We start from the raw sequence: 24,813 nt of genomic DNA, 5'->3' as shown, positions 1-24,813 counted from the left end.
ACCCCACTGAGACGTTAGAGTCAGGCGGGAGCAGAGGCTGGGGCGCAAAGGTGCGCGGCTCCTGGCCGCCCCCGCTTTCCCAGAAGCAGACGCCCGGCGGTCAGCACACCCGGGAACCGCTGTCGAGCGCCCGGGGGCCTTCCCAGGCCTGGAAGGAGCAGACGGAGGCAGGTTTGGAAAGAGCCCGGCTGTTCTTACGGGAAAGGGAGAAAGGGTTCTGGGCGAGCGCCGCCCTGCTCCTGCCCACCCCCCACCCTCCCCCTCTCCGGTGGCAGCACCTCCCCCGCGTCCTCCTCCCATCAGGGCCCGAGGGAGCAACAGGGCCGGGCGGCTGGGGCCCGAGGAGAAGAAGGAGGGGGCTTGCCCAAGGTGAACGGTTGTGCCAAGGCCCCTAATCATAGGCTCTTTCCAGGCTGCCATATGCCCCTAGGTTCAAATCCCAGCTCCACCCCTCCGTCTGTGCCCTTAGCAACCCCCTCTCTTTAATCCAGCTATAATTCACCTACCAGAGAATTCACCCTTTTGAAGTGCACAATGTTTAATACAGTCATAAAGTCATGCCACCATCACCACCATCTAATCCCAGAACATTTTCATCACCAGGAAAGGAAACCCCATAGGAACAGTCGCTCCCCCAAGCTTCCCCTCTTCCCCCAGCCCCTGGCAACCGTGACTTGACTCTCCTGTCCCTGTAGATCTGCTCATTCTGGACATTTCATAGAAGTGGAATGATACAAAATGTGGCCTTTTGTGTCTGGCTTCTCATGCTTTCGAGGTTTACTCACGAGTTAGCACACGTCAGTCCTTCCTGCCTCTTACGGCTCCACGGTGGCCCATCGCATACAACTACCGCACTTTGTTTATCCTCTCACTAGTTGATGGACAGTGGGGTTACTTCCTCTTTGGGGCTCTAACGAATAATGCTGTTATGAACATTCGTGTACAGGTTTTAAGCAGACATGTCTTCCCTTCTCTCGGGGCTACGCCTAGCAGTAGAATTGCTGAGTCGTGTGCTAAGTCAAGGCTGAACTTCTTGAGACGCTGTCAACCTTTCCTCCGATAACATTCCCAACGGCCCCCTTTCTTACCCTGTCTGAACCTCAGTTTCTCATTGGCAAAGCTCCCGTAGTGATACTTACCTTAAGACTGGCTGTAAGAATTGGATGAGCTAAAGCATAGAAAGCAGTTAGCACATAGTAGGTGTTCAATAAGGGGAATTATTATAATTACAAAACCTGTAGGACTCTGAGCCTGTTCCTCCTGCTTCCCTTCAACTCTGACTGGGCATCTACTCTTCATTATCCCCACTTATTTTACCTATTTCTAGAAAATTCCTTGAATTAACTTTACTGTGAAGCATAATTTTTGCTCCCTACTCACTTGCACACAGGCTCATAAGCTCTCTCTCTGTCTCTCTTTCTCTCTCTCTCTCTCACACACACACACTATGTAATGGGGACCTAAGCTCAAGCTAAATGGAAAGGTAAAATCTCCCTCCCCCCAGCCCCCATCATGGTATGTTTGACCTGGAATCCATTACTACAGTGGTTCTCAAAGTGTGGGACCCAGACCGGCAGCACCTGGGAAGTTGTTAAAATGCAGACCCTCAGATCCCATCCTAGAAACACTGGATCCAGGGACACCGGGGATGAGCCCAGCGATCTGTGGTGATTCTAATACCCACTAAGGTTCCCAAATTGTGAAGGAGGCAACTGGGGCACAGAGAAATGAGATAACTTGCTCGAGGCCATAAAGTGGACGGAACGGAACAGAAGCTTTGGAACATGTGGTCCTGGATGCAAATTCCACCTTCCCCACTTTCGGTTGTGTGACCTTGGGCATGTCTCTTAACCTCCCTTTACTTCAGTATCCGTCTTCGTTGGGGCTGCTGTAATAGAATAGTGTAGACTGGCTGGCTTAAACATTTATTTCTCACAGTTCTAGAAGCTGGGAAGGCCAAGATCAAGGTGTCAGCCAATTCTGTTCCTACTGAGAGCACTCTTCTGGTTTAGAGATGGCCGATGTCTTCGATCCCATGTCAGAGAAAAAATAATCTATGTCTCCTCTTACAAAGGCACTAATCCCATTCATGTGGACCCCACCCTCATGACCTAATCGCCTCCCAAAGGCTCCACCTCAGAATCCTATCGTTTGAGGGGTTAGGGTTTCAACATATGAATTTGGGGAGCTACAGTATCCTCATCTGTAAAATGGGAACAGTGTACAGTTACTCCCAGGGTGGCCGCTACTCTGCATTAAACACAGAGTGAGGCCTGGAGTTCAGGCCTCCTGGTTGCCAGGCTGGTCTTTTATCCACAGGAAAGTGGTGGTCGTCCCTACACCACCTGGTAAGAAGAATCCAGAAAACTTAACCTCTGGAAGGTGGACATGGAGAGGAGTGTTTTGTATTATTCTGTGAGGCCCCAGAATGAAGAGCTGGATATTTGGGGGACGTTACAAGAAGTAGGTCAATTGAAGGGAGATGTTCCTAACTGATACGGTTCAGAAATAACATTCGCAGCTCCAAAGGATGGTGAGAGCTCATCAGTGGAAGATCCCAAGCAGCACCCGAATGCCCATCGTTCCAGGATGTTGGAGAGGAGAGACTCTCAGGGTAGGAAGTTGGCATGGGTGATCCCTAAGGTCTCCTCACATGTAACCCGCCGTAGTAGACCATGCTGTTTGCCTCTGCAGCATCCGCTTTCGGAGAACCACCCTTCCTCTGCGGAATTGGTAGGAGGAGCTGTCAATCAGGGTGCTCAGGGGCGGGCATATTACCCAGGCTGGCCAACTAGAGTATCCCATCCTCCCTGGCCGCACTGATTGGTTCAGGGAGTGGCATGTGATCCAAGCCAGGCCAATCAGAATCTTTTTTGCTAGAGCCGTCCCATAGCCACGCTCAACCTTGAATTTCCCGGACTGGTGAGCTTGTAGAATTGCTGTTTTGCGGGTATGGGGTTTCTTTTTTTTTTTTTTTTTTTTTTAAGATTTTATTTATTTATTTATTCGACAGAGAGAGACAGCCAGCAAGAGAGGGAACACAAGCAGGGGGAGTGGGAGAGGAAGAAGCAGGCTCATAGCGGAAGAGCCCAATGTGGGACTCGATCCTGCAACGCCGGGATCATGCCCTGAGCCGAAGGCAGACGCTTAACCGCTTTGCCACCCAGGCGCCCCCGGGTATGGGGTTTCTGTCCTTGCACTGATAGAAGTCTTAACTACGCCATATAAAAATGGGCCTTCTGGTGTTGGAGCCGGCCTCCATTCAGCATTGCATTAAAACAACAACAAGAAAAACAACACTCAAAACAATAGGGGGCGCCTGTCTGGCTCGGTATGGAAGAGCATGGAACTCTTGATCTCAGGTCCCCAGTTCGAGCCCCACGTTGGGGGGGTGGAGATTACTTTAAAACAAGCTAACAAAAAAACCCCAATAGTTTAAAGACATTTAATATCTTTATTCTCCTGGGGGGGGGGCAATACCACAAGGGATTCCAGTCCTAACACAGAGCAAGAAGTTCCAAAATCCATTTTCTCAACCTCTCCTTTTGTACATCTCATATTCGCAGCAGCTGGCCCCTAAACTTGCTCCTTTCTTCTCCAAATGTCTAAGCCCCAGTTGGTTCTTAACTTTTTCCTCCTCTCCTGCCTTTTCCAGCCTTTATCGATCCAGTCTTGCTGGACCCCTTGCTGACCCAGACAGGAGAGGGAGAGGCTGTGAATCCTCGTACAATGTGGTTTTATACAGGTTGTTCTCAGAGTCAGTGGAAGAGGCGTGATTATAAAATCTCACCTATGGAGGGAGGCATGACTGTGAAGTCATACTTTCAGAAGAGATACTGAGGTCTTTTAAGTATGAGTCAATGTCAAGTTCAGCTTAGTAAACAGTGGCTACCAAGTGCCGGCTAAGAGCCAGGAGTGAGGCTGAGTTGTCTGGGGCTTACAGAATTGTTCGACCCTCAGATGTTGAAGGTCTGTTGCTCTTACCTGTCATGTGCCAGGCTCTGAGGATTAGGCTTCGGGAAGAGAGAGATTAAAGGCACAAGGATGATTTCTATGGAATGGTGATTAAGTACTACAAAGGAGACATATATGGGGATTGGGAGCAAATCAAAGTCAGGAGGTGAGGAAACCACCCTGAGAAAGTGACATAGGAGCAGAGACTGGAAGCAGGAAAAGGAGTTGGCTAGAACACTAGGGGGCAGAAAAACTTGGGAAGGGAAAAGCCGAGAGAGAGGGCGGGAGGGAGAGAGGGAAGAGAGAGAGAGAGAAAGAGAAAGGGGGAGAGAGAGGGAGGAAGGAGAGGGAGGGAGGAGGAGAGAGAGGGTGAGGAAGGGAGGAGGAGGGAGAGGGAGGAAGGGGGAGAGAAAGAGGGAGAGAGGAAGAGAGAGAGGGAGAGGGAGAGAAGGAGGAAAGGAGAGAGAGAGAAAAACCAGCAGGACTGTGTGAGGCCGGAGCCTGGGGAACTGGAGGGGAGGTTCAAAGGGGAGGGAGAGGCCATGTCCTAAACCTTGACTTTGTGTAAGAGCTCTTGAGCCTCATGCTGTGGACCGTAAGCCCTATACACCACGAGGGTTTGGGATGTGCTTTGTTCTAAACATGGAGAAGCTCAGTAATAGTTCTTCCACCCTGTGGAAAAGAAGGCTTGCCTAGGCCCAGAAGAACTAATTGGGTGCATTGCTTCACAACTCTGTGTTCAGTGACCTCACACTGAAATGGACTGTGATGGAGGTATTCACAACACTTCCACAAAATGCTACCAAGCAGGGCTTCCTCCCGCCCACCAAGACCCAGTTGTTTAACATTTTCCAACTTCCACCTTCCCACCACTGCTTCTACCTGATACTGTAATCCAAGGAGGAAGCCGACATCCCAGCGCTCATTAGAGTTTAATGCTGTGATCTTTGCAAATCAGGAACTGATGAAGCTTGGGAGACTTTATTTTTGTCTGCCCTTAACCGTCTGGAGGAGGTACAGCAGAAGTTCAAACCCACAGGCTTTGAGGACAGCCAGACCAAGGTCCAAATTCCAGCCCTGTCACTAATTAACTGTGTGACCTTGGGTAAGCAATGGAATCTCCCAGAGTTTCGTCTGTTAAAAAGGATACTAACACCGGCCTCATGGGGTCGTGGTGAGGATCAAATACTAAAATATATGTAAACTGTAGTAACTGCTGCATAATAAGGATTCAAATAAATATTAATTGAATGCTGTTTTCAATAAAGAGAGCTCAATAGAAATGCACTCGTTTTATTCCAGAACGGCCTCATTATCAATATTCGAGAGAGTGGCAGGAAGTCGAAGCAGCACATTGAGGACCTGTGGAGAGGCTAGGTTGTGCTCGCTGGCTGAGATTTTCTGGCCCGCAACCAACATGACTTCTTTGAAGGTTTGGAGAGATGCAACTAGCCTGACCTTTGTGGTCTCAAAATGTCCTTTCATGTTGATACAGCAAGGCATCCAGACACGTGATTTCCTAACCTGAGATTAGAGGGTGGGGGTGGGGGACGAGGGAACAGGGGAGAACAAGCATGTGGCAGATTTTGTCAAAAAGAACAGGTGCCAGATTCAGACAAGCCAAGTGGGTGGAACAGGTGGCAGATGAAGACATTTCCCCACTGCCCTGTCCCCACTGCCAAGCTGCTCCCAGTTCAGTGCGATTCTGGGCCTGAAAGAGCGGCAGTTGGTTGGATGAAGACACAGTTGCTGACTCAAAAGGACATTCAAAGATGCGTAGGGGTCCTTCCGTCTTCCTTGCCTTTGAGGTCCAAATATGGTCCCCGTGAGCCCCTGTTAAGAAGTACCGACCGAGCCAAAGTCATGATGCAAATCTCAGAACCATCCAGAAATTTCTGAATGTTTTCACCCAGGACCAAATTCAAGGCAACTTTTAGATCCACCAAGTTCTATGAAAACGCATTCTCTCCACCAAGAACTGCTGGGCTACAAGTTGAGGGCCAGTATCTGCCACAGAGATGAGCCCAGGATTCTCTCTGCTCTGTGTCTACTCCTAGTTCATGGACATGGTCACAGCTGACCAACGGTCACCCCCTCTGTCACTGATACCCTGAGAGTGGACCAAGCAGTTACCCAGAGGCGCGGTGGCGGTGGAGTCGGGCCTGGGCCTGAACCCGGAATCCAGCACTTGCATCAGCTCTCTGGGCCACAGCACGGCAGTATTCTTGTCTGTAAAGAGGAGGCCATACTTCCTTGGGGAGTGGTGGAAAGAGAAAAAATAACATTTAATAAAGGAGAGCAAATGATTGCTTTTAAAATCTTGTTGGAATAGCAATACATATAAATTATTGAAAAACAGAAACTAAACTTGAGCAGAAAGAAGAAATTTAAATATATATATATGATATATATCATATATCATGATACATATATATAATATATATACATAATACATATACATAATATATATATCATATATATCATATATATCATATATAATACATATACGTAATATATACATATACATATACATCATATATATCATATATATCATATATATCATATGTATCATATGTATCATATATACATATATAATACATATACATAATATATATATCATATATATATCATATATAATATATATACATAATACATATACATATATACGTCATATATATCATGTATATCATATATATCATAATACATATACATATATATATCATATATCATATATAATACATATACATAATATATATACATATACATTATATATCATATATATCATATATATCATATATATCATATGTATCATATATACATATATAATACATATACATTATATATCATATATATATACATATATATCATATGTACATATATATCATATATATACATCATATATATCATATATATACATATATAATACATATACATAATATATATACATATACATATACATAATATATATATCATATATATATCATATATAATATATATACATAATACATATACATATATATACGTCATATATATCATGTATATCATATATATCATAATACATATACATATATATCATATATCATATATAATACATATACATAATACATATACATATACATTATATATCATATATATCACATATATATCATATATATCATATATATCATATATGATATACATAATACATATACATAATATATATATCATATATCATATATATGATACAGATCTCCTCACCACCCAAAAATTAACAATGAACATATTGGTGAATATCCTCGACCTGTTATCCATGCCTATGGACATACAGATATTTTTTTTAATGGGGCCATATTTTGCTACTTGCTTTCCTGCTACGGAGTATGTTGCAAACATCCCCGAGTCATTACATATCCCCGGGCAATATCCTTTTTAATGTAGACTATTCTGTGGTGTGGCTGGTTCCCTTACTTGGAACGACTGCTGTTCGGGTGCCTGGTAACACACCAAGCCTGTCGGAGGCACCAGCTCTCCCCAGAACGAGTCCGTTAGCTCTGGAGCTGCCACTCCGCCTGTGAAGAATGTGCAGAATAACAGGACCGACCCACCAGCTTTTCAGAGGGATTAAAGTAGATAATGTGTGGGAAGCGCTTGGCTTACTATCTGGTACACAGAACACGCTCAGACACCGCCCATGGTGTGCGAGGCTGTGCTGTTAAACTGGCTCTGAACGTTCTCTTAGGCCTGTTTGGAAGTCCCATATTGGAATCCCTAACTGTGGTTTTTGGTAATAAGCAGTTTTCCTTCCCTTCCCTCCACCCATATACGGATTTACCGAACCCCCCCGTCCCCCGCGCCCCAGCGCCCGGGATCGGGCTGAACAAACCGCAGGGCAGGCACTGAGGAGCCACCAGCGGTCTTCGAGCGGGGGTGGCCCTGGGAGCCGGCCGCCTACCTCGCTCGCGGCTGCGGGGCTGCCCCAGGGAAAGCCCCAGGCGGGCCCCGCCCCCGGCCCGTAGCTCGGCCTCCCATTGGCTGCCGGCAGCGGCAACCTGTGGGCCGGTGAGCCCGGAGGTGGGAGGTGGGACCCGGCCGTACCGGGCGGGCAGCGCTGGAGCCGGCCTGGCGGGGGTCGGGCGGTGGGTCCCCCTACTGCTGTGCCTGCTGCAGTCTACTCTAGGTAAGCGCGGGGGCCGCGGGGCGGGCGGGGGCCGCGGGGCGCCTACCCCGGGTGGCGGAGCTCCGGGAAGGAGGGAAGTGACCGCAGCCTGCCCGCAGCCTGCACGCAGCCCCGGAGCAGGTGCGATCGTCCCCGCCCACCCACCACGCTCTGTCTTCTAAACTGGGACTTGGGACGACACAGAGGAGAGTCTTTGAAATTCCTTTCTGGGACGAAACTGACCCAGTTTCCTAATGCCACTTCAACTCCAGGTGAACAGGAAAAGACAGTGGCAGTTTAAAAGGCAGCTGCGCTGTTTTATAAAGTGCTACTTAAGGTTTCCTAAAGGCACTGTCCCCTGCCTTCATAAGACACTGGATCCTCGCTATTAGGGGAAGTCCTGCCATCCCGCGCAGCCCCCATCCCTTCCTCCCGCAGACGGTTTCAGAAGCACCACCCAGACTGAGGGGAAGGAGCTGGGCTTAGTCTGTGCGCTGCTGTTACTCTAACAAGCCACCTTTTTTCTCTGGGCCCCACTGGTAAGTAAGGTGGTAGCAGGGTACAAAACACCCCAGGCTAGGACCCAACCACCAAACCCCAACCAGTCAGGAGAAGGTCCCAATATTGCCCCCAATCTTAGACTTCCTAGTCTTAGGCTAACAATTTAAGAGCAAGAAGAGTCCTTGGGCATAATGTAATACTGATATTAAAAGCCAACATTTCTTGAGCACCTTCTTTGTGCTGGACACCACATTCCCCTATTTAAGTGGTACAACCCAACCGTCCTATGAGGTAGGGAATTTTCTCCCTTTTCAGATGGAGAAACTGAGGCTCAGAGCAATCAGGGGAATTGCCCAAGAAGGAAAGCGCAGGTGGGACACATGGAAGAGAAGACTGAGGCTGAAGCAGGTGTGGCCAGCTTTGGCTGATGGGGTGGGCAGCTGGAGCAAGCCCACCCATCCTCCTGGGTCAGCTCAGGGATGCCCGAGCCCCTGGCGTCTCCACAGCAGTGACTGTTACAGCAGCTGGTAAAGGACAGTGCACTTGTGTGTATGTGGGGGTGGGGAGGGGACCCTCTGTCCCCCTGTTTCACCGTCAGACTCAATAGTGTTCCTGTCTGGACCTAGCTACACTTTTACCTGAGGAACATGTAACGCACCCGACACAAACTGTGGCGTGTGACAGTTTAGGGTGAAGCGCAGCCAGATCCAGGCTCGAATCTTGGCTCCCACACAAACCGGCTGTGCAGCCTCCGGCACATTTTTACCATCTGTCTCTGAGTCTAGTGCCCCTCCGTGGAAGCGGAATGACACCTACTGCATCGGTGGGTGTGTCCTAAGGACTGAAGGAGGTTTTGTGCATAAAGTGCCAAACCAGGGCCTCGCCCCCTTTGAAGGCGCAGTAGATGGTAATCGGTCTAGCGGCTATTTCTCCTGTGGGTGTGTCCTGCCTACAAAATACCTTATAATCTGTTTGCAGACAGACTTTGGCCTCTGCTGCTCGGCTGCTAGAAAGCTGGGGACCGTGACAGTATCTACACCCCAGTGATCCAGGTCCAAGTAGGGGTCACAGGATGAGGTGGAAGCCGGCACCCATATTTGGGTTAAAAGGCCAGGGGTGGGAGCTGTGCCGTGAACCATCAGTAGACTGGCCCCCGCCCCTCCCCCACGCCATTCTGTAACTGGTGTGGATTTCTGTCACCACCTGTGTGACCCTTCAGAGAGCTGAATTCTCACAGGACCCTGGGCTCCTAAAGGGCAGGAATGGATTATATTCCTCTTTGAAACTTCTGGCACACAGTGGTCCACAGATGTCATTGACCAATAGTGGTTCATCGATGTTGGAAGAATAAAGCTGAACAGGCCCATGAGAACCTCAAGGAGGAAGTGTGGTCAAGAGCTCAGAATTTGGAGCTGGCTATTAGGCCTGGATTTGGCTTCCGACTCTACAACTTATTACCTGAGAAGTCCTCTGTTCCCTCATCTCTAATGTAATGGTCACGGTTAGTACCTACCTCCTAGGGATATGGGAAGGATTCAAAGAAAATGCAACGACATCCTTAGCATGGCTCCTGACACATCGTTAGGACACAATACAGGTTGGCTGCTATCATCATCACTGTCATCCCCCTCACCCTCACTACCACTACTTCGAGATGTTAGGGAATTGACATTTAAAACAAATCTTTTAAATATTAGATGGTTAAAAAAAAAAAAGAGTCTGAATGGTGAACACGAGGCAGTCAACGACTCCTGGGTTCAAAGTCACCCAAGAGAATGTAGTAGTTTGAGAAGGACAAGAAGCAAGATTGGCTGCAGCCCAGTGAGCCCGCTGGGGAGCTATCAGGGAGGGGTCGACAAGATGGCCTGTCATGTACCTCACTAAGGAGCATGGACTTTATTCCAAAGGCCAGGGAAGGGCATGGAACTGGGGAGAGGTGTAATCAGATGTATATTTCAAAAGATGAGGGTGAGCAGTGAGGAGGGTGTCGAGGAGGGGATGTCAGGGAAAGTGTGGTTTCCCTTGAGGGGCGTCAGGAAAAGTGTCGCTGAGACTGTGACATCTGAGCAGAGATGTGAAAGAAGCAAAGGCATGAGCCTGATGGAGATCCAGGGAGGGGGAGCCGTCCAGGCAGAGGGAACAGCTGGTGGTAAGGCCTGGCGGTGGGGCGTGCCTGGCATGCTCTAGGAACAGCAGAAAGGCCAGTGTGGCTGGAGAGCAGGGAGCACGCGGAGAGCAGTGGGTGGGATTAGGTAGGTCTTGAGGGGGGAGCAGGATTATAAAGACTTTGGATTTAACCTTGAATGAAAGGAAAGCCATTAGAATTCTTCGAGCAGAAGAGCGACATGATCTGACTTTGATTTCACCCCTTGCTGCTGTGTGGAGAATGGACTGAAAGGACAAGGTTGGAAGCAGGGAGACCAGTTGGGAGGCCTTTGGAATAATCCAAATTATCACAATGTTCATTCCTTCAGCAAATATTTATTGTGCATCTACTCATGGTCAGGGACCACGGCAGGCAAGCTCCAGGGACATGGCTAAGAATGGAACTGAGTGCCTGCTCCTGAGACCCTCAGGGCTGTTCCCTCCTGGAGTCCAGCAAATCCAGTAGACGGTTAGATGGTTCCTGTTCGGAGGTGTTCCACTGAAGCCCTCAGGTGCCAGATGGGCCACTGAGGCCTAGGGAGGGGAAGGGGCTGCGGTACAGGCAGTCAGTGGCACGCCTGTGGTTGGAATCCTGACCCTGGGTTCCCAGCCTACCTCATGTCACCTATGCTTTAGCTATCTCAGATGACTCATGGTTCTCAGCTCAGCGAGCACCTGACTGCCCACCACACCGCTCTTCAGCTCCAAGCAGCCTATATCAAGACCAGCCAGGAGCTCCAGGCTTCATGACCTCTTTCTCTCCCACAGGGAAGCCCCATCTGGCCCCTCCCCGGAACGTGACCCTGCTCTCCCGGAACTTCAGTGTGTACCTGACATGGCTCCCAGGGCCTGGCTACTCCCAGAATGTGACCTATTTTGTGGCCTATCAAAGGTAGGGGGGAGCCTCCAGTCTGGCATTTAGGGAGCCTGAAGAGGTGGGCAGAGGCTGGAGGGGTGTGTCTGGGACAGCTGCGCCGGGTGTGGTCAGCTTCCTGGTTCTCTATGTCCCATGGGAGACGCAGGTGGCAGGTGTTTGGAGAGAGTGTTGATAAAGGTCTGGAGGTGGGAATGATGTTGATTAGGGGACAGCGCGCAGGTATTGGGTCTGCCGGGGCTCGGGAAGATCTTCGAGAAGCATCGGAACAAGGTTGGGGTAGAGCTACAAGGGCACAATGGGGGCATTCTCCAGGGCCTGAATGACGTGCTTGGAGTTGTTCCAGCTGACAAAGGAGGGCAAACCCGTGGTAGGCATCGCCATAGGATCACCCTTTTCCTATGAAGCCTTGAGGTCCCTCTCAACACGGCAGCCCAGGCAGCCATGACTAATCCAGAGAAATCTGAAAGCAGAAGCAGACATCCTTGCACATAGATGGTAATCACTTGAGGTTCTTTGCTAGGAGAGTAAGATGATGAAAGCAGATAGTCAAGAGGACTCATCTAGGTGGGTGAGGAGGAGGAAGTCGGAAGGGGAGGGAAGTGCCGAGTGGGCAGGGCCCACCTGGGCCAGGCTGGGTGCCAACATCTTGAGTCAACGTTTCACTTCTTTCCTCCCTGTAGACCCAGGCAGGCGCTGCATTGCCCCCATTTTATTTTATTTTATTTTATTTTATTTTTTAAAAGATTTTGTTTGTTTATTTATTTATTTGAGGGAAAGAGAGTGAGAGCAGGGGGAAGAGCAAAGGGAGCACGGAGCCCAACATGGTGTTCAACCCCACCACCCTGAGATCATGACCTAAGCCGAAATCAGGAGTCGGACGCTAAGTCGACAGAGCCCTGCACATCCCCCATTAGAGACGAGGAACCTGAGCTCAGAGAGGTGCTATGATTTGCCCAAGGAAACCAGGGATGGAGCTGGAAGGAAAAACCCCAGTCTGTCTGACCCCGAAGCTGATGTGCTTCCTGTTCTGTCCTGGTCCCTCCTTCTGTAACATCCAGATGTGAGTCGGGGTGCCTATCTCAGAAAGGGGCAGATGGCCAGTGAGCTTTCAAAAGAAAGAATGTACAGAGATGTATCAAGAGTCAGGACACACCTGATGTGAACTGTGTGTTTGCTGTGTGTCCACACATGAAACATGTTTATTCTCACACAACCCCACAAGGAGAGGTGTGGCACCTGCCGTCTGCAGGGCAGAAGAGGGAGGCCCCCAGATTCTAGTTTGCTCCAAGTCACAGAGTTGGGAACAGCGGAGCCGGGACAGATTGATTAGACTTGAAAGTCCATCCTCCAGACCTTTATGATGTTGTCCTTCTCTGTTACACCTTTTAAACACCTGTGAGGATTCTAAAATGATGATATTCTAATTGCATTATTCTTTTCACTAGTTAGGTGGAATTATTTTACAAAGAGATGCTTCCTCTCTTGTAGCATTTGATAGTGTACTATTCAGATAGGCAAGACAGGACAAATGCTTGATTGTGTGTGTGTGTGTGTGTGTGTGTGTGCGTGCGTGTGCACACACAAGTTTTCAAGATCATGAATTGGTTCCTTATCGTCTCTCAAAGGCAATTGCTTTGGTTTTTTTATTATCATTATGAACTCAAGAACTTAAACATATCTGATGGCTTCAATCCATTGCAACTTGTCTACTCATTAAAGCTTGAATTGTCCCGCCTTTGGCCAGCGAAAATCCTTTCAAGTTAGCTTCTGAGTCCTTTTATTTGACGCTAGTAGTTTTGATTATTTTATTGCTGTTTTACCAAGATGTTCCAGGCTCATTTGCACAATTCCTGACCTAAAACCTGAATCAGCCATTTCTCCATTTAGTAGAAAATGGTTTTAAAGAACACGAGCTGTGTGCTAGCTGTGTTGATCACTACTTAGCGCTTGCTTTCAATCTTCAGTAGACAAGGTGAGGGAGGGAGGTAAGTAGGTAGGTAGGTAGATGGATGGATAGACAATTCTAATCCCACCTCTGTTCCTGGCTTCTACTGAGATGGCTGATGAAGTCCATGAGTCCCTGTGCATGATCTCCTTATCAAATAACTTCCCAGCCACACCCTCACCCTTGGTGTTCCTTCTAGAACTTACTTTCTCATTTTTTGCCATATGCATAGGCTGAGAATTTTCCAGTTCTGGTTCCTTTTTGCCTAACAGTCCTTTCTACGTGCCTCTCTCCCCTCTCCTTTTACCATAAGCAGGAAGGAGAAAACAGGTCACATCTTCAACACTTTGCCTAGAAATCTCCTCACCTAAATATCCAAGTTCATCGCTTTTAACTTCTATTTCCCACAAAACACCAAAATACAGTTCAGCCAAGTCCTTTGAGACTTTATAATAAGGATCGCCTTTCCCCCAGTTTCCAGTAAGACATTCTTCCCTTTGCATCTGAGCTCTTCCTAGAACCACCTTTGACTCCATTTTCCTACCAACAGTCTCTTCAGGGTACTCTGGGCATTTCTAGCATGCACCTGAAAACTCTTTCCACCTCTAGCCATTTTCCCAGTTGCAAAACCACTTCCACATTTTTAACTGTTTCTTACATTAGCACCCCATTTTTGGTACCAAAATCTGTCTTAGTCTGCCAGGGCTACCATGACAAAGTACCATAGCCTCGGGGGCTTAAACAACAGACATGTACTTCTCACAGTTCCAGAAGCTGGAAGTCCAAAATCAAGGCATCAACAGGTTTGCTTTCTCCTGAGGCCTCTCTCCTTGGCTTGCAAATGACTTCCTTCTCTCTCTGTCCTCACATGGCCTTTACTCCGTGTGAGAACATGCCTGGTATCCCTTTCGATTCCTTACAGAATATAAGTCCTATTGGTTTAGGACCCCACCCTTATGACCGGATGTAATCCTCATTACCTCTTGAAAGGCCCTATCTCCAAGGACCTATACAGTCCCAGGGGGGTTAGGGCTTCAGCATGTGATTTTGGGGGGAATACAATTTAGTCCATAATATCTAATAAACTGGATTTCACCACATTTTAAACTTTTACTCTTAAAAAAAAAAAAGCCTGAAGAAAATGAAAAGGCCAGCTACTGAGAAAAAAAAATATTCACAATATATACAATGGAAAAGGACTAGTATCCAAAATAGATAAAGAACTCCTGCATCTCAAGAATAAGAAGACAGATCACCCAAAAAGACTTGAATAGTCACTTCACAAAGGAAGATATTCAAATGGCCGAAAAGCACGTAAAAAGATATTCAATAGCCTTAGTCATCAGGCAAATGCAAATCAAAGCTACAATGAAACACTACCACGCACCAATAGAATGGTTAAAATTAAAGGGACAGACAATACTAAGTGTTGACAAGCACGTGGAGTAACTAGAACTCTCGTGCATTGTTGGTGGGAATGTACAGTCACTCTGGAAATCAGCTTGACAGTGTCTTGTTAAGTTTCACCTTCAGTTACCAAAACCCAAATTCTACTCCTAAAGCTTTATTTAAGAGAAATGAAAACATATGTCCATACGAAGACATGTACGTGAACATTCATACCAGTTTAATTCATAACAGCCCTGACATGGACTGAATCGTACACCTGCAAACTCATATGTTGAAGCCCTAACCCTCCCCCACATGACTGTATTTGGAGATGGGGCCTTTCAAGAGGTAATGAAGAGTAAATGCGGTTGTAAGGGTGGGGCCCTAAACCAATAGGACTATGTGCTAATATTTTTGCTAATATTTTGTTCATGGTTCATGTGTGGCTCAACCAGTTGGGTTCTATTTATGTTCATTAGACCAACTTTGATAATTATGTTTTTCATTTTTGTGTGTTTTACATACTTACTGATTATTTTTCTTTGTTCAATCATCAATTACTGAGTGAGGTGTATTAAAAATTTCTCATTTTGATTGTGGATTTTCTATTTCTTCCTATGGTTTTGTCTATTTTTGCTTATAGGGTGTAACTACTTAGCAGGCACGTATAAGGGAGAATTTTTATATCTTCTGACAAATGGAATCATTTCTCATTTTGTGGTGATTCTTCTCATCTTTAGTATTTCTGTGGACTTTAAAGTCTATATTTTGTCTCATATTAATATAACTACACCAGGGTTGGGTTTTTTTTTTTATTGTTAGTGTTAACATACTACACTCTACCAAGAAACAAAACAGAGGAGTTCTTTCCAAAAATCTGTTCTCTTTGTCTATGCCCATCTCAGCCTCCTCCATTCACCTATCTCTTGGTCCCCAAATCCAGGAGTAGCCGTGAATTCTCCTTTCTTCTTGTCCCACATCCAATCCATGAGCAGGTCCTACCTGCTTTACCTCCGAAATATATCCCCAGTCCAGTCCCTTCTCACCGTCCTCATCTCTGTTCTCCCTTAGACCACTGCTGCAGCCTCCGAGCTCGTTTATCAGAGTGATCTTTTTTTTCATTAAGATTTATTTATTTATTTGAGAGAAAGAGAGAGTGCACACGCATGAGAGCCAGTGGAGATGGGCAGACGAGGTGGGAGAGGAAGAGAGTCTCAAGCAGACTCCCCACTAAGTGCAGAGCCCAACGTGGGAATCGATCTCGTGACCCTGAAATTGTGACCTGAGCCAAAACCAAAAGTCAGATGCTCAACCAACTGAGCCACCCAGGCACCTGGAGAGTGATCTTTTAAAAACAGAAATTAGGTCACCTCCGTCCCTCTATTCAGAACCTTCCAGTGGCTTCCTAGCACAATTGGAATAAAATCCAAGCTCCTTACCAAGATGTGGAGGCCCCGCCTACTGTGCCCACGCACTCCTCCGCCCACCTCTCTAGCCTATGGGCACCTCTCCCTCCCTTGTCCATTGGCCTGCCGCCACGCTGGCCTCCTTGCTTTCTCCTGGACAGTTCAAGCTCCTTCCCACTGCAGGCTTCTGCTTTTGCCATTCCTTCCCCCAGGGCTACACCTGGCTCCCTTGCCATTGAGGCCTCAATACTACCTTCCTGGCCTTTCCTGGGCCACCTTTGGAAAGTATCCTCCCACATTCCCCATTACCACTGCCCTTACCCGCTCCTGGGTTCACCTCGCTGATGGGATGATTGCCTTTCTCCCCCTCCCACCAGAATGTAAGGTCCCGAGGGCAGGACCTGTCAGGTGTTCCCAGTTACCCAAGAATAACGCCCAGTGTGCAAGTCCCTTCTCTGGTCCCCGGTGTTGTCAGAAGGTTGTTGTCACAGACCTGCATGTCCCCTCTAAGAGCCGCACAGCATCCGGTACGATGCCTGGCACGCAGCAGGTAGCCCAAGAGGCCTGAATGAAGAACGTGGGAACTGGCTGCAGTAGCAGCCACCACGTGGCCCTGGGGAGGCAGGAGGATGAGGAGGCTGACCCGCTGAGGCCCCAGAGCTAGGGGGGAGCAGAGCCAGGATCCCACCACCTACTTCTCTCCAGAGCCCAAGCTCCTAACTAGACTGTTCTCATTCTGTCCTAGTCCATGGCTGGCTGGTAGGACAGACAGACGGATGGACAATCGGGCAGATAGAGGGACAAGGGAGCACATGTCTGCTAAGCTCCCTCGCCCCCAAGGCAGAGTCCACAGCCCAAGCTCTCCTGTCTCCTCCCTCAGCGCTCCGACCCCCAGACGGTGGCGAAAAGTGAAGAAGTGTGCAGGAACCAAAGACCTGGCATGTTCTTTGATGTGCCTGGAGAAACAAGACCTGTACAACAAGTTCAAGGGCCGTGTATGGGCGGTTTCTCCCAGCGCCAGGTCCCCCTCAGTGGAGTCCAAGTACCTGGATTACCTTTTTGAAGGTAAGTCTGTGACGAAGGGACCTGGTGGGAGACTCCCTGTCCAGGAACTTGTCTGAGTGGCACTGCTGTCCTGGCCACCGTCTCCCACCTCCCCAAAGCAGAGGACAGCCGCGTGTAGCCTGGCTTCGTGGCAGGGGGTTAGGGGACTTCCACCGGCACCAGCAAGCCCATTTGCACCTCCTCCCGTGACGTTCTTCATCTTCCAGTGAACACCTTAGTCGTGAACTATACAAGGCAGTTTATATACTTATTCCTACTTTTTATGTTCAAATTCTCTTTAAGAAACAATTTTGGTGGGGGGGGGCGCCTGGGTGGCTCAGTCAGTTAAGCATCTGCCTCCGGCTCAGGTCATGATCTTGGGGTCCTGAGATTGAGCCCCACATCGGGCTCCCTGCTCAGTGGGGAGTCTGCTTCTCCCTCTCCCTCTGCCCCTCCTCACCCCCCCACTTGTGCTCTCTGTCTCTCAAATACATAAATAAAATCTTTTTTAAAAAAAGAAACAATTTTTTTTTTAAATTCCAGTTTCAAAAGTAACTTCTCTACACTGTAGAAATTGGGGCGGGGGAGAAAAGGAGAGAAAAATGGAGAGGAAAGCATTCCCCACACGTACCACATTCAGAAATCACCACTGTTAACACTGAGCCAGGAGAGCACTTTTCTTTTCCCAGTATATTTTATTTCTAATCCTAATGACAAAACTGTGGGGTTCCTTTTCATCAACCCATTTTCTAAAAAATAAACAAAGTACGATTCACAAAAGTGAAGGAATTGCCAGGACATACAGCTAATAAGGGGTGGAGGTGGAAGGAGAATCTGGATCTTTTTAATCTTGGTCATGGTGCTGGACCAGACCAAGAGTGAGGTGGGGTGGTAAGAAGGAGAAGAGAAGGGGCGCCTGGGTGGCACAGCGGTTAAGCGTCTGCCTTCGGCTCAGGGCATGATCCCGGCATTCTGGGATCGAGCCCCACATCAGGCTCCTCCGCTATGAGCCTGCTTCTTCCTCTCGCACTCCCCCTGCTGTGTTCCCTCTCTCACTGGCTGTCTCTATCTCTGTCAAATAAATAAATAAAATCTTAAAAAAAAAAAAAAAAAGAAGGAGAAGAGAAATACTCAGACAATAGCCTCACGGAGCTGAGATCTGGAACTTGCTGCCCAGTCTTCTCAAAATATTTGAGAGCAGAATAAGGCTTGGAGAGAGAGGAGGAAGGGCTTGAATGAAATCGTCCAGGGAGGGTAGCCGAGAGGAAGAAGAGCTGACCGGGGTAGGAGAAGCTGGCTGGGTGGGTAGATAAGAAGGGGAGAAGAATGGATGGGTAAGAAGAAAGGCAGCATGGAGGGGGTGCAGGAGGACATGGCAGAGGGGAAGAAGGCTACCTGGAAAGACACATGCTAACTAGAAAGGAAGCATGTGTGGATGGGAAGCTGAAGGAGAGGAAGGAAAGGCAGCTGGAGGGATTCTTGGGTAGATAGAAGGCTGGGAAGAGGGACAAGATGGAAGGACAGGAGGAAGGAAGGGAGGGAGGACAAGAAGGAGCAACGTATGGAAAGTAAAGAAGAATGGATGGGTGGGGAGGACGGAGGGTAAGGAAGTAGGGGGTTAGCCAGCCTAAAGATAGGAAAACAGTCTAAAGGAACAGGAAGAAAGGAAGGAGTGTTGGTTAGAAAGAAAGGAAGGATGGGCAGGCAGGCAGCCAGGCAGGCTAGAAGAGTGAAGGCTGAACCAATACTTGGGGGAACAGGGAGAAGAGATCAGGATAGAAGGAAAGATGCAGTGAGGAGGTTACTTTTTTATTATTATTAATTTTGTGTCTGCCTCCTCCTCCCTGAAGCTCTCCTGACTCTCCCACAGCACACCCCAAGCCGGAAGGAGCCTTCCTGCCTTTTTCCGCCCTCGGCTGTGACCCTGGTCATTTGCTCTCTTGAGTCTTGGTAGTTTGCATATCTCATTGCCCCCTCATTTCCCTCAACTCCTGGAGGTCAAGATCCTCATTCCCTCCAGCTGCCTGCTCAGGGCTTAATATGTTATCAGTGTCCACTGGACTCTGACCTACAGAACTGGGAAAGAACGTGTGCGTGTTGTTTTAAGCCACCCGTGTGTGGTGATGTGTCAGCGGCTGTCAGAAGCTGATACAAGGGGGCAGGATTCAGACAGACCAGTGGTACGTGAGGGCACCCAGGTGCAAGGGGCAGGAGGAGGAAAGACAGGTGAGCTGTGAGCCTGGCCTGTTCATTCCACCTCTCTAATCTCAGTTTGCCCTTCTGGACGATGAGAATAGTGGTGTCTCCCTTTCCGGGTCACTGCGGAGCTGAAATAAAATGGCTTTAAGGCTCTTGACGCATAGTAGGTCCTTGACAAACACTAGAGCCACTTTCCCTTTCCAGGAGTGTTCTCTGGGCCGGGGGGTGGGGGCACGGGGGCAGGGTGGGGGGCAGGCCTGCTGGGGGGGGGTGGAGGCAGGGGGATGGATGCTGACCGGTCCCAATCTCTTTCTGCCAGTGGAGCCAGCCCCACCCGTCCTGGTGGTCACTCGGACAGAGGAGATTCTGAGCATCAATGCCACCTACCAGCTGCCCCACTGCATGCCCCCACCGGATCTGAAGTATGAGGTGGATTTCTGGAAGGAGGGAATCCGGAACAAGGTAAGAAGCCCCTTTCCTAACCCCCAGGCTGGACCTCCCTCCCCCACTGCCCCACCAAACCCCAGTATGTCTCACCCTCCCTACTTTCTGCACACCTCCTCCAGGAAGCCCTCTCACTCCTGGCAGTCATCCCTTGACTCTGTGCAGTATGATTGGCCTACAGCCCACGCCTGCCCTTCTCCACCTAAGAGGCCAAGCATAGGACATCCTGCCCCTACACATTATAGGTAGTAACAGCACACCTGTTTTCTACCCAATATATATATTTTTAAATTATGAAACCCTTTTGTCCAGTGAAATCTGATTGAAGTATGATAGGCTCTAGGAGGCCCGCCTGCCGAACCGCTGGACTCATTACCAAAAAAATCAGAAAGCGCTGGTACATTCTAGGAAGGAAAGTAAAAGCGCCCAGAGACTACCACAAATACCCCGTTTCGGACTTGTTTCTCGTGTAGGCACGTGTGTGTGTCTATGCATATCGACTGATGGCAGGGGTTGGCAAACGTTTTCTGTAAAGTGCCAGATAGCAAATGTTTTCTTATTTTGAGGGTCACGTGGTCTGTCGCAGCTTGTGGACTCTGCCTCTAACTCACGAAAGAAATCACAGACAATGGGTCAATAAACGGGCATAGCCATGTTCCAGGGAAATGCTGTGTGCAGAAAAAGACGGCAGGCCAGATCTGACCCATGGGCTGTGGTTTACTGACCCCTGCTCTTATTCCTTCTTTCTTTCACTGAACCGGCCAACATTCACACTCCTGACCGCCTGCATATGTACTCTGGACCCTACATCTTCTTCCGACATGGTCCCTGCCTCCAAGAGCACCACGAACAGGCTAGACCAGCGCTGCCCAGTAGAAATACAGGGGGAGCCACGTCTGTCATTCTAAACGTTCCTCACTAAACTATGTAAAAGAAACAAGTTCATTTGATTTTAATAATATATTTTATTTCATCCAGTAAAATGTCATCATTTCAACATGTAAATAATATAAAAGTCCCGGGCATGTTTTGCGTTCTTTTTTCACACAGTCTTTGAAAGCCAGTGTGTATTTAATGCTCAGAGCCCATCTCAGTTCAGACCAAGGGCTACTGGACTGGGCAGGGCAGCCCTGGAGTTTTCTGGGTCGGTAATGACTGGATGACGCCCCCTACCCCCCTGAGGGCAGGAAGCCTGAGGAATCTGCCCTTCAAAATGGAGACCCGCAGGCCCTGGGGGGGGTGCACACAAGGGGGACCCGGAGCGGCAGGACTGCTTTTGAGCGCACACCATCTCTGCTTCAAGACTCAGTGGAGAAGAAAGCAACAATGTTGCTCCCTAATGCTTAAACTGGAATGCGGGGGCGGGGGGAGAAGATGCGGGAATCACTGGCGTATCCTCCCGCCCCCACCCTATCCTGCCCCCACAGCGGCTCTGCCCACCTCTGCTGTCTCTCCAAACAGACGCGATTTCCCGTCACTCCCCGCGGCCAGCCAGTCCACATCCCCCTGCAGCCAGCCGCCAGTGGACACTATTGCCTCAGTGCCAGAACCATCTACACCTTCGGGGATCCTAAATACAGCGAGTTCTCCAAGCCTACCTGCTTCTTCCTGGAGGCCCCAGGTGAGTGCCAAGTGATACAGAGGTGGGGACGTCCCCCCCACCGGGACATGTTCTCTCCATCCTATGGTGGTTCAGGGCATGAGTCTACAGACAGACTCACCTCGATTAAAATCCCAGCTCCACCGCACTTACTGTGTGTCTTTGGGGAGCTTATATCACCTCTCTGAATCTTGGTTTCCATAGTCTGTAGGATGGGTTTACTCTTATGAGGATTACACGGGATAGTGCGTGCGAAGCCCACAGCACATATACCGTTATAGATGGGAGCCCTGGTCATTGTTTCTGTAGTTCTTTTTTTTTTTTTTTTTTTTTTTTTTTTCAAAATTTTTTTTATTTTTGTTTTTTTTTTTTTTTTTTTTTTTTTTTTTTTTTTTGCCAAATATTTATTTATTTGAGAGTGAGAGAGCGGGCACAAGCTGGGGTGGGGGGAGGGAGGACAAAGGGAGGAATCTTTCAAGCAGACTCCCCACTGAGCACGATCCCAGGAGCCTGAAAGGATCACTACCTGAGCCAAAACCAAGAGTCAGACACTCAACAGACTGAGCCACCAGGTGCCCCGTGGTTCTGTCGTTCTTATTTTTCCTTACTTAGGAGCCCCCTGGGTATTCCTGGTGCTGCTACCACTTCTGCTTCCCCTGCTGTTGGTCATTGCCATAGGCTATGTGATCTGGAAGAGCTTCAGAGAGAACCCCTGGTTTCAGCGGGCGAAGACGCCGAGGGCCCTGGTATGGCAAGTGTGGGCGTGTGCAACAGAGAGGGAGGGTTATTGAAGAATAAGGAAGTGGGGCTGGACTTAAAGACATGAGTCAGATAGACTATCAAGATAGTCCAGACTGCAAACATCTCCTATCTTCATGTCTAATTTTCCACCATTAGTAATTCATTCCTTTGGCACCTAATTCAAATGGCAAATATACCTGGGAGGGAGAAGTGCCTTAAGTCCCCATAATGAAATAACTTCATCTCTGCTATGGATTTGTCAGGTGCCAAGAGCAGAGCCCCCAGCTTTGGGACTCGGAAGATATGCTCAGATGGGGGAAGGGGAGAGGGTGGTGCCAAAAGGGGAAATCTTAGAAGGATCCCAACACTTAGTTCACAGTTTAACCAAGAGTGAGTCTTGCCCCCAGGCTGACCCCAGAATCTCCTCACTTGTCTGCTGGCTCACTCCCTTAGAAGCTGGAGCACAGGGAAGCCTGGAAAGATCAGATGGGTCCGATTTGTTCAAATGAAGGCCTGCCAAGGGTGGCTAGGCCATAAGATGCGGCTCAGTGGGCCCTCGGGTCAGGATGGCTTTGAGGACCAGTTCTGAGTATCTGCCACACCGGAGTGTTTTCGAAGTCCCTAGCTCTGGGACCAGCAGGGAAATTTCAACTGAACTACAACCTCTATGTTAGACATTTCTGTGCTCGGCCGCACCCCGCCACCTGCTCAGTACGTGGAAAGTCACCGCTGAACTTCCAGCAGCCAGCACCTGCCCCAGGGGGCTTCTTCTGGCCTCTGGTGTCCACTGCACCCATGCATGTGGCTGGCCCGGAAACCAGCATTGCTGCCACCCTTTCCACCCCTCACCCAGTGGCACCCTGAGGTGCGTGGGCTGCACTGGCTCCCAGCTGCCCTGGGGATAACTTGCCTGATGATAGCCTCTCTTGGTGGCTCTCCCCAGCCCCACTGAGTTCTCCCTTACTGGTGTTTCCTGGGATCACTTCCCAAAAGAACGACTTACATTTGAATCCTTGTCTCAGGGTCTGTTGCTAGGGAAAGCCATGCTTCAGGAAAGCCTGAATTTTCTGTTCTTTTCTCCCCTTCCCAAATCAGGACTTTTCTGGATGCAGAAACCCCGTGGCAACCTTTCAGCCCAGTGACCCCGAGTGCCCAGATACGTTGATCCTCTGTCCACAAAAGGAACTGACCAGAAGGGTCAGGCCAAGCCCTGGAGTCAGGACCCCAGCCACTGTCCAGGCAGGATCAGAGAAGAACAATGCTGAGAAGGAGGAGGAGGACGAGGACGAGGACGAGGACACAGATGACAACATCAGCTTTCAGCCCTACCTTGAACCACCCCCCTTCCTAGGGCAGGAGCACAAGATCCCGGGGCACTCTGAGGCAGGTGGCACCTGTAGTCCTCCTGTCCAGGTCGAAGGCTCCTCTGCTACGGATGCTTCAGACAGAAGCTGGGCCAGCACGGGGGGCTCCTCCCCCTGGGATGAGCCTGGGTCCTCTTGCTATCTGGCCAAGAAGACGCTAGGCCAAGGGCCGGGTGGGGATGGGTGTCAGGAGCCTCTCCCACTGCCTGAATTCTCCAAGGATGTAAGTTTCCCGGAAGATGCCCTGAAAGATGACCTCTCCTCCTGGGCCAGCTGGGGCTCTACATCACCAGGGCTGAAACTGGTCCCTGGAGAGCCCCCAGTTTCTCTTCACACACTGACCTTTTGCTGGGACAGCAGCCCTGAAGAGGAAGAGGAGGAGGAGGAGGAAGGAGGAGAAGGATGGGGAAGAGGGAGGGAAGCAGAAACTGAGGATGACAGTCCTGGCAATTGGGGGGCTGGGAGCCTGCGGAAGACTGAGGTCGGAGGTGGGACACTGGGACATTACATGGCCAGGTGAGTTGTTCCCCAGCCTCCCTCCAAGACTGGTCCACTGAGCTTTCCTAGGACCCGAGATGCCACCAAGACTTGAGAGCCTGGGAGCATCACCGCTGAGGCTGCAGAGGGTTCTTGCAGCATTTTGGGAACCCCAGAGTCGTTGTCAATTGGCTTGAGCAGTAAGAAGCTACCCCATCCTTTTTGACTCACTGGCTTTGCGCTGAGCTCCAGGAGGGGTGGAGACAAGAATGGGCTGAGATCAGAGGTTGTCTGGGTGTCGCATCACTCCCCTGCCTTTGGGGTGACAGGCCAGTTAGAAAAATCATCCCTGGACAACATGAAACAGGTGAAGTCAGGTCACAGTGGACACCAAGGGTTAGCATCCGCAGGGGGCCATCTGGATCTGGAGGAAGGAAATTTGGAGCCCATCTTTATCAATGTCACGCCTTTCTCTGGCACCTGCTGAGCTCCCCCTCCCCCAGGTCTCAGCCTCCTGGTTTATGAGTCCTCTAGGGTGGGCCCCAGTAAAGAAAAATCTAGGAAGCAGGGGATGTTGGAGAGGAAGGAAATG

The 24,813-nt window shown here is 49.2% G+C and overlaps 1 protein-coding gene and 1 long non-coding RNA gene across 2 annotated transcripts; one reads left to right on the top strand and one right to left on the bottom strand.

Annotated features, from left to right (window-relative positions):
- Positions 1-5,227: 5,227 nt before the first annotated feature.
- On the bottom strand, positions 5,228-7,889 carry LOC103666547. The gene is made up of 4 exons (XR_569546.2): positions 7,817-7,889; positions 7,402-7,502; positions 6,088-6,206; positions 5,228-5,787 (listed from the first exon to the last, which is right to left on the bottom strand). It is a non-coding gene; the product is annotated as an uncharacterized LOC103666547 (long non-coding RNA).
- A 2,663-nt stretch (positions 7,890-10,552) lies between these two features.
- On the top strand, positions 10,553-24,439 carry IFNLR1 (interferon lambda receptor 1). The gene is made up of 7 exons (XM_008694601.2): positions 10,553-10,739; positions 11,504-11,627; positions 17,233-17,417; positions 19,915-20,057; positions 21,501-21,660; positions 22,252-22,385; positions 23,476-24,439. Exons 1-7 carry the CDS (start codon positions 10,553-10,555, stop codon positions 24,262-24,264), a joined length of 1,722 nt encoding a protein of 573 aa, XP_008692823.2. The 3' UTR covers positions 24,265-24,439.
- Positions 24,440-24,813: the final 374 nt, after the last annotated feature.

Source organism: Ursus maritimus, unplaced genomic scaffold (genome assembly GCF_017311325.1).
Source record: "Ursus maritimus isolate PB19 unplaced genomic scaffold, ASM1731132v1 scaffold_32, whole genome shotgun sequence".
Lineage (NCBI taxonomy): Eukaryota > Metazoa > Chordata > Mammalia > Carnivora > Ursidae > Ursus > Ursus maritimus.
The sequence above is the reverse complement of the archived record's forward strand: the minus strand, read 5'-3'. Positions and strand labels throughout refer to the sequence as shown.